Below are 14,526 nucleotides of genomic sequence, written 5' to 3'. Positions count from 1 at the left end.
CTCTCTCTCTCTCTCTCTCTCTCTCTCTCTCTCTCTCTCTCTCTCTCTCTCTCTCTCTCTCTCTCTCTCTCTCTCTCTCTCTTGCGCGCTTGTGCGTTACATTACAGCTACCTCTCCTACGTCCTCAAGCAAGCGACGGCTGCCGAAGCTCGACCTTTGACCCTCAAGTCTTTTGCTCGACTCTGCGATCTGGTGCACAGATGTCTAATGTCGGTTCCCACCAGCTTCCCTCTTCCGTTCACGTGAGTAGCATCGGCATGGAAATGCGAGAAACCCGACAACGGCATTCTGATAAGTAGCGCTGTTTTTCTTATGAGAGGTGTGGACTAAACTTATCTAGCATTATAACTTATCTAGCATTATAACTTATAGCATTATAACTTATCTAGCATTATAACTTATAGCATTATAACCTATCTAGCATCTGCGCGTGGTTAGACGGGTCAACACAGGTGGTTCAGTCGCCTCGGTTTTCTCCTTTTAATCTCTTATTTTCAATTTAGCAATCTCGTGAATTTACGTTTTCATGTTGGCGCTAAGCTTGAGGTTTGTATGTACAGATACTGTGACGGCTGCTGTAGTGTACATCACTCGTTTTTATCGAAATTTATGAAAACCTAAAATGGCTACCGTAAGTTCAAACAATGCTAACAATTTATGTTATTATGGCGTCGACTTTTTTTGGCCCGTGTACTTAGAAACTAGCCCGGTGAGAAGTTAACAACCCCCTTGTTCAACACTACGACATATCACGTCAGCAGCTTTTGCGACAGTCGTCAAACGTCACTGTCCCTGTAACGCTGTGCTACAATGACAAGTGAATTTTCCTCTCGTTGTCTGGACAGTCCGTCCAGGTATTGGACAAACTACGGCTTTCACAACCAAGTCGTCGACTTGTTCATTCGTGGTCTTCCCGAACACCAGGTGGCAGCAGCGTACAGCAAGTTCATGGAGATGATGCCAAACAATGCAACGCTAGCCGTCAGGTACGCGCTCTAACATCATCTCACAGTCTACGTCTCCTCAAGGGCTTGGTCATTCATTAATAATTATAATTATGCTAGTAATAATAAATAGAAAATAAAGTATCAAATTATTATAATAAAAATACGTTATTTATAATAAAATTTAAATAATAAATAAATAGAAAATACATACACATATATATATATATATATATATATATATTACTATATAGCTTTATGATTTCGACCTCTAATTCGTCCTCTAACGTATTCGTGCGAGCCCCCTCGTCCGTGCGTGGGTGTGTAAAACCGGCTTCACAGCTGCTGGTGCTGCTGCACCGGCAGCTCTTCTCTTCCTCCCGCCATAGCAACAGGAAGCCACCCCCTGCGCACACACTCGAGCGAGCGTGGGGGATGTTTTGGCAGGAAGTCCGCTGCATTTTTGCGTGTGCGTTGGCGCGCGCGTAGTCACGCACGCACGCACGCACATGCACCGGTCGTTGTTGCTTCCTCTGTCTGCAGGTCTGTACAGCGAGCGATGGAGGAGAGAGCGAGAACTGCCACCCACCTGTGCAGTGCTGCGCTCGGCTCTAACCCAGCCTGTCTGAAGCTAGTGAAAGTGTACGTACGACCCTTCCCCCGTGCGCGCCCTAACGTTATCCCACACGACCTAACGTTACCTCCCTGACTCCTCTCTAACGTGATCACACACGACTCCCTGACTCCTCTCTAACGTGATCACACACGACCCCCTGACCTAACGTGACCTCCCTGACTCCTCTCTAACGTGATCACACACGACCCCCGCCCTAACGTGACCTCCCTGACTCCTCTCTAACGTGATCACACACGACTCCCTGACCTAACGTGACCTCCCTGACTCCTCTCTAACGTGATCACACACGACCCCCCGCCCTAACGTGACCTCCCTGACTCCTCTCTAACGTGATCACACACGACTCCCTGACCTAACGTGACCTCCCTGACTCCTCTCTAACGTGCTCACAGACGACTCCCTGACCTAACGTGACCTCCCTGACTCCTCTCTAACGTGATCACACACGACTCCCTGACCTAACGTGACCTCCCTGACTCCTCTCTAACGTGCTCAACCCCCCCCCCCGCCCAAACCTGCTTACACATGAATCCCCCTTATTAGCGTGGTCGCACATGCCCCCTCCCACCCCCACCCTAACATGATCTCACATGACCCTTCCCCCCTGCCCTAACTTAACCACATCTGACCACCCTTCTTCTCCCTGCCCAGCAGCTGCCGACAATGACACATCCTTCCCCCACTCACTAACATTGTTCCACACCGATCCTTTACGCGACCACAAGTTGGGATGGAAAATTTTTTTTATCGGTAATAACGTGAGAATCTTGTTATAGGAGAATAATAAACATTGATGTTCTGTCCGATAAACGTTTTGTTGCATTGTGAACTTCTAAAAGAATAACGAAATAAAGATTATCCCAGGGAGTGTATCGACAACACTCTTACCATGTCGATAAAATTGCTAGGGATATCAGTTGGGGTTCCTCTGCATTCGTAAGTGCGGGTAAAATTGTTGGCAAAGTCGCGTGATGCTGTACTCTTGTTTTTTCAGTGCCATCTACATTGCTCATAAGGAGGGAAACTGGCACGAGGTACTGTGGTTTAGCACTCCCTGTCTCTCATTTCATTTAAATGTAGAACTAGCCTAGCTTGTATGTTTACGTTCTGGTGTAGGCTATAATCTGTCTCTTGTTTCTTTATTCCCAATACACTTGGGGGGGTAAAGAGAAGAGGGAAGAAAATAAAGAAGGTTGGATATGGGAAGAGAGAAGGGAAAAGAGAGAGAGAGACAGAGCGAGAGTGGAGATATTGGGAGAGAGGGGGGAGCAAGTATTTTATGCAAAACAACATTAATCATCGTGACATGCTGTCTGACTCAACTCTGCATCTCTCTCTCTCGTTCTCTCGTTCTCTCCGCGTATACAGATGTGTGGTTTCTTTTTCGTTTCGTTTTTCGTTAGATGCACAAGCGTCTGTGGAGTGGACTTCATGCGCTGCCCTACGCTGCGACTCTCTGGAAAGACGTAATGACCCTGTTAACTCCACCGTGACTCCGCGCGTCGCGTCATGCCGCGCACCACGCACCGCCATGACGGTTCACGTATGCTAGTCGCGTCCGGTTACGAACAACGAATCGCGAATGAATATGAATGATGAAAAAACACAGGATTTGTACGCACGTCGAAGTAACGAAACCTGCGTCGGCGTCTCACGCCTCTACAGAACAGACGCCTGCCTGTAAAGGACGCGCAGTTTCCTTTGGTGACACAGTTTCTCAGGTGAAACCGCCTCCGTAGAGCGGTCACCTGCCTATAAAGGTCGCTTGGCATTTCGCTCGAGCGACCCGTTACGTACGGATCTCGCGGTTCTTGGGTTAATTTCACGTGCCGCAACCGTTGGTTACCATGCTTCCGCTCGAGACACACCCCTCTGCGCGCGTGCCCTCTTTATCGGGGTCGTCGCCGCTAACGACAGAGCTGTTCTGGCTTGGTGGCGCCACCGTGTGGGTCTGCGTAACGACGTTTGCATCTCTGTTTGTTGTCGGTCGACGGACAGCTGCTGCTGCTGGAGGCGGCACGGGGCGGCGGCGCGGGCGGGGCCGCGGGGGCGCTGAGACGCTGCGAGGCACGTGGGGTCGACGTCTCAACCTTCTGCAGGTCTGTCGGCATCGAACGGTGAGTGACGACGCGGGGGGGGGGGAGGGGGCGAGGCAAGAGCGGTGCGGGGGGAGGGGTGGAGCAGGGAGCATAGCAGAGGTGAGGCGGGCGGGAGAGGGGTGGGGCAGTGGGGTGGCGGCACAGGGCTGTTCAGTTTGTGGTGCTGATGTTTGCAATGGGTTAGGGTCGGGTCGTGTTGGGTTGAGTTGCAATGTATCGGGACATGTTAGGTCTGGTTTGGTTGTATTGTGTTGGGTTGTGTTTGGTTGTATTGTGTTGGGTTGTGTTTGGTTGTATTGTGTTGGGTTGTATTTGGTTGTATAGTGTTGGGCTGTATTTGGTTGTATTGTGTTGGGCTGTGTTTGGTTATGCATTGTTACATTGTTTGGCATTGGGTTAAGTTGAGTTTTTGTATGTTACATTGGATTGTGACGTGGCTGGGTTGGATAGTGTTGGGTTTGGTTCGGTTAGGGTTGTGTTACTAACTTGTGTTTTATTGTTTTGCATCGTGTTAGGACTGCCAGGTTTAGGACTGCCACTGTTGCATTGCATGATCTGGTTGGTTTGAGTTTCTTTGGGTTGGATTGGGTTCGCATGGCGTTGCGTGTCACAGTTGCGTTCAGAGTGTTTTGGGTTGGAACCAGAGAGAAGGCTGATGCTGTGCTTTTCAGGCGGTAGTCCTACCTACGACAACACGACGGACGAGGGCAATCGGAGCGAGTGTGCGGCAAGCAGGAAAGATCGCAGCATCTGGTGGGTGAAATAGTACACAGTAAGTATGCAGACTTGCTTAGGTACTTGCAACCATGTAGCTTCTCAGCCTTCACTAGAAAAAACACACGGCAACAGCCACAATGGTAGATTTCTGTTGACCTGATACAATCGCTGGAGTTTCGCATTTTATTTGACGAGCTGCTTATCAAAACGGAATTATTCGAATATTTTTTATTGTGTGATCGTGATTTTTTCTGTCACGTACAAAATGTTACCATCTTATTGATTTCTACTTTGAGTTTTGTTTTGAGTTTGGAAGAGTGGAAAACTATTCGATTTGGTGCTGCTCTCTTGTTTGTCTGTCTGCACATGTTTATGCACATCTGTCTTCAAGCCGCTTCCCTAGGCGTCTCCTACGGTGATTTTTTCTTGAAGTGATGTAGCATTGCATGCAACATGGAATGTTGAAATGTGTTTTAAATAGTGGGGGTCAGGACTTTTGAATTGTACTTCTTTTAATTTTGTTTTTTTCATGCTACGGTTGCATTTTGCCAATAGTACATGTGCTTTACACTGATACAAATGTAGTACCTGTCTGTAGAATTGACTAAAAATATAGACGTTGGGCAAAATCAAATGTGAAACCATTCATCTCTTAAGTAGGAAGCAGGAATTCCTCGGCGAAATGCAAGGTGGCCGTGATGAAAATTGTGGGAGGGGCCTAACTCCCGTGGGATTTGCCCACTACCCTTTTTGTTCACGATGTCGCTTACATGTCGTTGGCTGTCCGTGCGTCGCCGTCACGTTTTCTTGGCATGCTACTGTGAATTACATTCGTCGCGAGTCTGCGTGTGAGAGTGTTTGCGCGTGGCGACCAGGCAGGCTGCACTGGCGTAGGTGCAGTTGTGTGGTCTCCCTCTCGCTCCTGGAAGGTTGTGGTGTGTTCACGTGCGAGCGAAGTAGTGATAGGAAGATCACCCGAACGAAACGAACAACGTTGACGAATAAACAAAAGATCGACAAACGAACGTGCCGCGCACAGCGCACGTGCGCCTGCAAGATGGCGTCACGCTAGAAGCTGTTACTCGCCTCATCGAGACGGCGCTTCTGAAGACAATAGAGCATTCCGTGACTTGCCGAGTGGACCTCTGTGGCTCCGCCTGGTGGCGAACGCCGGGTGATGTGAATCGAAGAGTTGGACTCACCGATCGTATTGAGGATTGTAAGTTAACGTAGGCTAATCGATCGAGTATTCAAACCTCGTTTTTCGTTTCCGTCGTGCTTTGCGATGTCGCCGTATTGTGGACACCGGCCACCTCTGATGATCATGCTCTAGTTTTACTTGTGTCTCCTGCTACGATTGTATGCTTTTCCACACCGAAGCCCCGTTTGCACGGTAAAAGGTTACCCCGGGTAAACACACGAGTGCACGTTTTTTTTACTATGGTAGTGCAATGGTGTGGGTTGAACGATACTGGGGCACACACCCGGATTAAAACCTGGGTAACATTTGGAAGTGTAAACGCAATTTCGTCCACGTGTATGCCCGGATAGATAGATACCTGGGTAACCTTTCCATGCGTGATCTGGGGCTTAAGAGTATGCAGTTTGCAATATTTGATGTCGGGTTATTGGTTATATTTGGTCGCACATATCGCAAACACTCTGACGAGTGTGAAATCAAAATGCCTTTGAGACGACAATTTTGTCGAATTGCCATTACCGTAGGTTTTATAATGTCAAAATTATATATATATATATATGTATATGTATATCGCAGCTATAAGATATCTATACTTGCTCCATGGGCAGCTGGTATAGATCGTGATGGTGTGGAAGTGCGTGATGTTTATTATGTACATTGTCAATATCTTGTCTACGACTGTGCTTGTGTGGTAGCTGATTCATGGGTTGATAACATGATGATGTGTGGTGTGAGGGAGGGTAATAAATAATACACACTGCTGGCTGGTCCATCTGCTAAGGCTTCTACTTACTACTGCTCAGTACCGTGGTCAAAATTTTCAGGTTTCCAAAATCTTATATCAGTGTCGTGATCTGAATGATATAGATCACAGGTCGCAGTCATCATGTGAATAATCCGCCAGCTAGTACGACGGCAGTGACGTGGTGAGTGGGGGTTGTATTCGGACAGTGGTGGGAGTAGAAGCTACTTACTATTATCATCGTGAACGTGTCTATCTTCACACTGTATAAAGATATGTTCACGATGTTTACAATTAGTAGTCATCTTTTGCTTCCAACGTCCACATGTGTGACTGAAGCGTATCTCTGTGTAACAAGTCGGGAGTAAATAATAGAAAGGGCTATAATAACTTTATGGTAAATGTAAACATTGGCGTGTATTGGCATGTCGTAATCCGTTATTATTTACTCCTGGACGAGTGTTGTTGATTACTGGTTATTAAACTGCCATTAATCTCCTATCAGTTTTACAGGGGGTTGTAATTTCTACGCGTGTTTTTATATTACTTGTTTGTAATTATATGAAATTTTATGTACAATATATGAATATAGTAATCGTAACAATGGCTGTTGTCATTTTTTTTCGTTTTGTGTGTTTTACGCGGTATTAATGCGCGAATTCTACGATAAATACGATAATACGAAAGTTACGATAAGTTTCTGCTGCAATTAACCTCCACGTTCGATACGGAAATATTATGCGCAGAACCTACTTGAATGAAAAATGACAAGGACAAATGATTGCTACATTTTAATTGCAATGGTACTCACTGTGGGTAACCCAACACGCTCGATTTGATCACATTCGTTAATGTTACGAACGCTAAGATGGGCCATAAGATCAAAGGCCTTTTGCCACGTTATTGTTGCTCATAATTTTTGGTAAAGATTGCATATCTCTCAGGATACATTTCCGAACACAAGCCTAGGCCTCTATAGTTTGCTGCTCTCTACATACTCCCGGTGGACAGGCGCGGTAGTGGATATGCAGAATATATTTAGTGGTTAGTGGTGAAGGAGTCGACGTTGACGATGACCTAATAATGAATAGAAATTTAAAAAACATTTGCCTAATGCTTATTAGTAGCTAGTGTCATAGTAGTTATGGTATGATAAAGGAAAAAAATTAATTAAATAAGGTTAGAGTAACTTAAATACATTAAAAGGAAATAGCAGTATAACTTAACTTGTGATTATCTTATGTAGGTGGCGCTGACGACGTAAATCGCGCGCGAAACTTCAACACTGTTTTGCGATGTCGTATGCGGTTTTATGCTGTGCGTGAAGTTTATAATTCGCCGTAAAGTGGAATTCACTGGCAGCTTTGCTTTTATTCTTCCTTAGATTTACTTCGTAGATACAGCTAGTGTCTCACAGACAGCCATAGTGCAAGTAAGTTATTGTTTAAGCTGACAGTAAAATCACTAAATCAGTAATTAATGTCTAATCTCTACTCTAGCTTCACGATCGATCGACGGGTCGTCTGACTCTATGTCCGTAATATCGTATCCACACTCCACAGGAACTGCCACAGCCACAGGCACTGCCACTTGGAGCGTTTGGGTTTCAATAAAATATAGTGCTAAATAAATACGAAATCTATTTACTACTAAAGTCTTAATGTTTCTATACTCTCTTTCACCTATTATTGCCGACAATTTCCTGCAAATGCCGTCCAAATGCTCATCTGCAACAAACGCTGGCTGCCGCTGCACACTCACACTGTCACTGACACATAAATATATACTATAGCAGGTAGGAAAGCGTGCTGCCAAAATTCGCTCGACGCTCGCTTGATTTCACACGAATACAACACAACCATTCTACTCCTAGTACTCCATCTTTGTTTCTATTTGAAGGACAGTGTTCACTTGTTATAAAAACATACGGTTTGTGTTCGTAACCGAGCTGTGTCACGCGAAATCACGCAAAGCCGGACGAAATTCTCGCGTTCGTTACCGTTGCGCAGTTTATGTAAATGGCTGTCAGAATCAGGAAACACCCACTGGCGCTCTTCGTCACCTCATTTTTGCGCCGCAACGCTGCAACGTTCCACTGGCGGCTCGTACGGGAGTTGGAAAGCAGCGTGGTAGTTTTGCAAAATGCAGTGTGCCGCTAGCTATAGCCCTGTACTTGCAGCCATTTACATAAACTGCGCAGCGGGAGCGAACGCGAGGATTTCGTCAGGCTTTGTGTGATTTCACGTGACACAGCTCGGTTACTAACACAGACAGTATGTTTTTATAACAAGTGTACATTGTTCTTCAAATAGAAACAAAGATGGAGTAGAATGGTTGAATATTTGTGTTGTATTCGTGTGAAATCAAGCGAGCGTCGAGCAAATTTTGGCAGCACGCTTTCCTACCTGAGCTATTTATGTGTCAGTGTGCAGCGGCAGCCAGTGTTTGTTGCAGATGAGCATTTGCAGGAAATTGTTGGCAATAAGGTCAAAACAAAATATATGTGTGGTTACCGTTACATGCTGAAAAAATAGGGTAGGTAGGTAAGGAAAACATTTTATTTTCTTGAAATATTTTATTTACGAACCAAACCGAAGGATGTGCGTTGTGCCTTTTGAAGCAGGAACTGTCCAATTCATATTTTTATTATTTTTTATTTATATATTTTTTTATATTTTTTTTTGACTTTAAAGAAAATTGACAATAAAATGTTTAGGGTCGGGAAACCGTAACCACACCTATATTTTGTTTTGGCCTAATAGGTGAAAGAGTATAGAAACATTAAGACTTTGGTAGTAAATAAATTTCGTATTTATTTAGCATTATATTTTATTGAAACGCTCCCAATTGCCTGTGGTCGTATCGACTATCGCGTTTGATGGTCTAAAATTGAAAGTATTTTTTCTGAAAAGCCGTTTTTTAAATATTGCCTTTATGAATTGTTAGTGAGCGGATTGAAGCTAATAATTTGTAATTTTCAGCAGCTATAGCCTATAATAATACCAATCGATAAGTAGTACACATGCGTCTAGAGACTAATTAAACCATAGAAATAATATAGATAAGTTAACCATATTATTTTATTATGGTTATCTGTTATTTATCTATATTATTTATCTATTATTTATTATGATTATGGTTATCTATATTATTTTTATGGTCTAATCAGAGGAATTGCTCCGACCTGTGATTGGAGGATAAAAATAGACCCCGCCCACTCCCGCCGCATACGCTATTATGCTATGACCGGTAGGAACGTGTACTAACTATCATATGGAGCGAACGATTTGAGTTACATTTCTATAAATTCTAGCTGTTATAGACACATGTCTTAGCCTTAATCTCTGTGAATTTTTCAATGCTGTCTATTGAAGCACGATTAGTTTAATTAATTAGCAAATATGCACGCGCGGTATCGCTCATAGGCTAATACAAGCGCGGCTATGACCGGTGAAACGAAACGTCACGAATTCTATTTTTATCCTCCAATCACAGGTCGGAGCAATTCCTCTGTTTAGACGCATGTGGTAGTACTAGTGAGTAGTGTAATGAAACACTGATCTGATGGCAAGAAACCATCCCAACTCGTACAACTCGTACGTAACACTAACAGCTAGAGTAGAGTAGCCCCATAATATTCTGCGGTGTTTCATATTTATTTGTATCTATAGGTAGGCATTTAGTGTGCCTACTAGGGAGTATTAGTTGTGGTATCCATCGTAATAGCGTGAATAGGCGTAGCGTCTACACTGGTTTACTGATATAGATTAGATATAGATATGTCTGGGTTCTCCAAGCTTTTTCATTATAGCATGGGGGTGCTGCCTTTACGGTCCTAGTTGCAAATCGCCGAAGGCCGGCTATGGTATTTATGGCCTATATTATGGCCTAATTTAGCATGGCGGCTATGACATTTAGAGTGGCGGGGCTCGACGATAGCCTGGCGGGCCGCCAGGCTATAAGTGCTCTTGGAGAAGCCTGTATGTATGTTGTTAATAAACATAAACATGGGTATATAAACATTATATTGATATATCCTCAGTCATGGTAGACGTAGTCCTGTACTTGGCATTATAATTGTAGCCTTACTAGATCTACAACCATTTAACTGTAGTGTTCTCATGATCGAGCATTCAAGTAAATTTATTTTAAAACACTGCCATTATTAAAATGGATTTTTATCTAGATGCCACCTGTCTAAATGACGAGTCGCTAGGGGAACTTAGGAAGCGTACGCTTATATCAAATCTTATATTAAGTCTTTCTAGATACACAACTGATTAAATTTAATGTTCTTATAATCAAGCATCAAGGTCAATTAATTTTTAAGTAATTTTCTAAAACAATTTTGCTTGAATTATCCTCTACCTTTAGCCTCGACGAATCGCCGAAACACTCGAAGCTCGAATTCTCGCGAGGATGCGACAGCAGAGCGTGTCGTTGCAGCTGCGCTCGCGGCAGCAGCGCGGCAGCGGCGTCGCCGGCATCACCCACGCGCTCGTTGACGATTTCCGCTGCATCGTCGAAGACGTCCACCGCATCCTCGGCGACGAGTCGTTCGTTCCACCGTTCGCCTGTGAGTTCTCGAGCGCCGATCCCTCGATCCTCGCCGTCGCCGACGAAGACGGCGCTGTGCGGCTGTACGACACAGCGCGGCGAGGCGCGCGCGCCGCCGTCAACGACTGGTCGGCGCACTCGAACGCCGTCTTCGATCTCGCCTGGATGCCCGGCGAGCGGAAGCTGCTGTCTGCATCCGGCGACCAGACGGCCGTGCTGTGGGACGTGGCGAGCGAGAGCCGGGTCACCGTGCTGCGGGGTCACGCCAGCAGCGTGAAGTCGGTGGCCTTCGCGCGCGACGACGGGAACGTGGTCGCGACGGGCTCGCGCGACGGCAGCGTGATGCTGTGGGACCTGCGGACCAACGCGAGCGGCGCGCACCACCGCGCCGTCACGACGATCCCCGGCGCGCACGCGTGCAGGGACGCCGCCGCTCCCCCCGCCGTCGCCAAGCCGCGGCGGAGAGGCGCGGCGGACGCGTCAAACGCACCGAGCGTCACGTGCGTCGTCTTCCAGGACGACCGCACGCTCGTCAGCGCGGGGGCCGTCGACGGCGTCGTCAAAGCGTGGGACCTGCGGCGGAGCGGCGGCACGCGGGGGCTGTCGCCACGGCTCTCGCTGCCCTACGCCGGCGAGGCGGCGCGCACGCGCGGATTCTCGAACCTCACGTTCGACTCGACGCGCACGCGACTGTTCGCCAGCTGCATGGACAGCACGGTGTACGAGTACGACCTCGCGGGCGCCGCCGGTGGCGCACCTGTCGCGAGGTTCGCTCGCCACCTCAACTCGTCGTTCTACGTGAAGGCGGCGCTGAGTCCGGACGACTCGCTGCTGCTGACGGGGTCGAGCGACGATGACGCGTACGTGTACCGCGTCGCGCGGCCCCGCGAGCCGCCCTGCCGGCTGCGCGGACACGCCGGTGAGGTGACGAGCGTCGCCTGGTGTCCGACGGACTTCGCGAAGGTGGTGACGTGCGGCGACGACAATGCGATGATGCTGTGGAGGCTGCGGCGGCCGCGGGATGGCGACGATGACGAGGGTGAGACACACGCTCATCCTCTGAAGGATTCTTCACTTCTTTATTTTATCGATCGAAGTATTACGCGTGCGTGCTCGTATTCATCGTATACCAGACTTTCATCGCATGACCTACTTGGCAATAAACACCAATTGATAATCGAAATGATTATAATATGTAAAGCACTTCCTCATAGTCATAAATTAAGGCAGATTTTCTGCTACAGCATTATTCAAAGCTTAAATTTTTGCGAATTTATGCACTGAGTGTTAAGCGTGCGGCAGAAAGCGTGTGTCACAACGATCACGCCACACAAATCGTCATACGTTTCCATTATAATGCATGCAGCATATGTAGTTATCACTATGAGTATCATCACGTTGTACCAATACTTTGTTCACAGACGAGATCGTGGGACGCGCGGAACGGATGCCAGAGACGCCCGACGCGGCAACGGAACACGCTCCCGACGTGCCGAGGCAGGCCGCACGGTTGCCGACGGTTACAGCGGAGACCTCCCCGCCGCGGGATAGCTCCAGTCGCGCTGCGTTTCCGGCGAGCTTTGGGAAGCAGCTGCTTCTCACCTCCCTCGTCGCACCACAGCGTCGCGCATCCACACAGGGAGGCGGCGGCGGTACGAAGAGGAAGCTGTCGCTAGCCAACGCCGAGAATCGACCCCTGAAAGTGAGGAGGTCGTCTGCCGATACGTCGCCACAGGCAACGGAGCGCGAAGCGGAGACGCCGCCGAGAAGTCTGGTGAAGAACAACGGATCGAACAGTCTATTGAACAATGATAGACTGAACAATCTGCCAAACAACAATGGATTGAACATTCAATTGAAGAACAATAGACTGAATAGTTCACTGAAGAACAATGGTCTAATCATTCCACTGAAGAACAATGGACAGCACAGTCCATCGAAAAACAATGGAGTGAACAGTTTCTCGAAAAACAATGGCATGAACAGTCCATCGAAAAACAATGGACTGAACAGTCGACTAAAGAACAATGGTTTAAATATTCCACTGAAGAACAATGGCGTGAACAGTCCGCTGAAAGAAAACGGAACGAACAGTCCGCACGATACTTTGACCACCCCCGCGAACCCCCGCGCGACGGCGTTGAGAGTTTTGGAATTCGCCGACGGAGCCGCGCTCCAGTCGCCGACGGCCAATCTTCCCAACCTGGTGGTGGACGGCCAGCCGCCGGTCAAGCTCTGCCGTGCTGTGCAGGCCGTCCCACGGAAGCCCGCCGCCAACAACTGGTTGACGCGGCTCGGCGGTCGGGCCGAGGCGGCCGGACGCGGCGGCGTGGCGATGAGACGGAAGAGAGTAGCCGGTGCGGCGCGCGGGGCCGTCGCGAGATCTTCGGGCGATCCCGGCGGCGGAGTGGCGCCCCCTGGGGACCGGGAGGTTGTCAGTGGGTCGCCGTCGTCGAGGGGTGGGTCTGGTCGCTCTCTGCTGTCGTATTTCTCGAAGACTTCAAAGTGACGTGTTTTCGTCGACGTAGAGAGCTGTGGAGGTAGCAGCTTGCAGTATGATGAACAGTAACATCGCTGGAACGAATTCTCAGGGGCGTGTACAGGGGGAGGGGGGTCCAGGGGGTCCGGACCTCCCCCCCCTGCTCGCACAGAAAACGCATCTAAGGGGGTCTAATTTCAAAAATTTCCCAGACTCCACTCCCCCTTCGCGTGCTCGCAAGTTTGGGTTACGGTTAGACCCCCCCCCCCCTGGTATAAATCCTTTACACGCCCCTGATTCTCTCGATTCATGTAGTAGCCATGGCAACTGTTGTGTAACCATGGAAACTGTTGTGTAGCCGTGAAGACTGTTCCAGTGTTCCTGATATTAATATTTGAAGTTTCTCGCTTTTTCCGATGTTATTCGGGATCTCGTTAATATTATGTTATTCATCGGGGTATTTAGTGACCTGTAAATAATGCTTTCTATTTCGGATTGTGATTATGATTTTGTTTTTCTTACATTTATTAGGGATCAGTGAATCCTACCACATTGCTACCACGTACATAGGCGTTATGATTATGTAGAAAATATTTTTAGAGATTGTTTATCTTATATTTTACTAATAAACAACTTCACGTGGTAATACACAATAATATAGGTAATGTCGTAGTATTTTTACTCCTGCTTGTAAGAAAGCAAGCACGCACACACACGTGAACGCTTAATCCTGATTTCCTGGAATAGAAAAATAGGAAATCGTAATATGTTTACATTTTTATTTTAATCTCATGGCAAGTGGAGGCTATACATCCAAACTAAGCTCCAGCTATGTGATGTCACCCCGACTCCCTGACATAATCTTTTTTTTATCTTGACACAGTCTCTGACCCATATATGTGTGCTATTGCGCGGACGCGTGTGTGCGTGCGTGCGTGCGTGCGTGCGTGCGTGCGTGCGTGCGTGGGCATGGAACGAGGTGCGAGTGTACACAGGTCGTGTGAACATTGTGCAATTTTCTTAGTTGTGATATCAGGATATGGTGAGGTGGTATATTTCCCCGGTACCTGGAGGGGTGATATCTACAGGTCAGGATGTTCCTGCAGGAAGAGAAGAGTGCATTCACAGATTTTACGAGTTAACAAGGTGC

At 47.4% G+C, this 14,526-nt stretch overlaps 2 protein-coding genes and 1 long non-coding RNA gene across 3 annotated transcripts in view; all 3 read left to right on the top strand.

The window, feature by feature from the left end:
* The window catches only part of LOC106807118 (zinc finger C3H1 domain-containing protein-like), a 31,302-nt gene extending 26,944 nt beyond the window's left edge, over window positions 1-4,358 (top strand). The window contains exons 34-40 of the mRNA XM_014809378.1: window positions 108-242; window positions 846-986; window positions 1,488-1,586; window positions 2,576-2,615; window positions 2,985-3,047; window positions 3,580-3,698; window positions 4,196-4,358. Of these exons, the coding sequence (XP_014664864.1) occupies window positions 108-242; window positions 846-986; window positions 1,488-1,586; window positions 2,576-2,615; window positions 2,985-3,047; window positions 3,580-3,698; window positions 4,196-4,358 (760 nt within the window). The remainder of the gene's footprint in view (window positions 1-107; window positions 243-845; window positions 987-1,487; window positions 1,587-2,575; window positions 2,616-2,984; window positions 3,048-3,579; window positions 3,699-4,195) is intronic.
* Window positions 3,611-6,941, top strand: LOC106807160. The gene is made up of 2 exons (XR_001393628.1): window positions 3,611-3,698; window positions 4,352-6,941. It is a non-coding gene; the product is annotated as an uncharacterized LOC106807160 (long non-coding RNA).
* Window positions 6,942-7,623: 682 nt separating this feature from the next.
* LOC106807117 (denticleless protein homolog) lies at window positions 7,624-13,557 on the top strand. Its single transcript, XM_014809377.1, has 3 exons — window positions 7,624-7,772; window positions 10,715-11,936; window positions 12,319-13,557. The coding sequence occupies exons 2-3, from the start codon at window positions 10,760-10,762 to the stop codon at window positions 13,404-13,406; spliced, it is 2,265 nt and encodes a 754-aa protein (XP_014664863.1). The 5' UTR covers window positions 7,624-7,772; window positions 10,715-10,759; the 3' UTR covers window positions 13,407-13,557.
* Window positions 13,558-14,526: the final 969 nt, after the last annotated feature.

Source organism: Priapulus caudatus, unplaced genomic scaffold (genome assembly GCF_000485595.1).
Source record: "Priapulus caudatus unplaced genomic scaffold, Priapulus_caudatus-5.0.1 Scaffold197, whole genome shotgun sequence".
NCBI lineage: Eukaryota > Metazoa > Priapulida > Priapulimorpha > Priapulimorphida > Priapulidae > Priapulus > Priapulus caudatus.
This window is presented reverse-complemented; position numbering and strand designations above follow the sequence as displayed.

Excerpts from the sequence above, each read along its gene's own strand:
- LOC106807117 (XM_014809377.1), top strand. The coding sequence starts at position 10,760 with ATGCGACAGCAGAGCGTGTCGTTGCAGCTGCGCTCGCGGCAGCAGCGC. Across the intron at positions 11,937-12,318 it reads GGATGGCGACGATGACGAGG|ACGAGATCGTGGGACGCGCG; the intron begins GTGAGACACACG and ends CTTTGTTCACAG.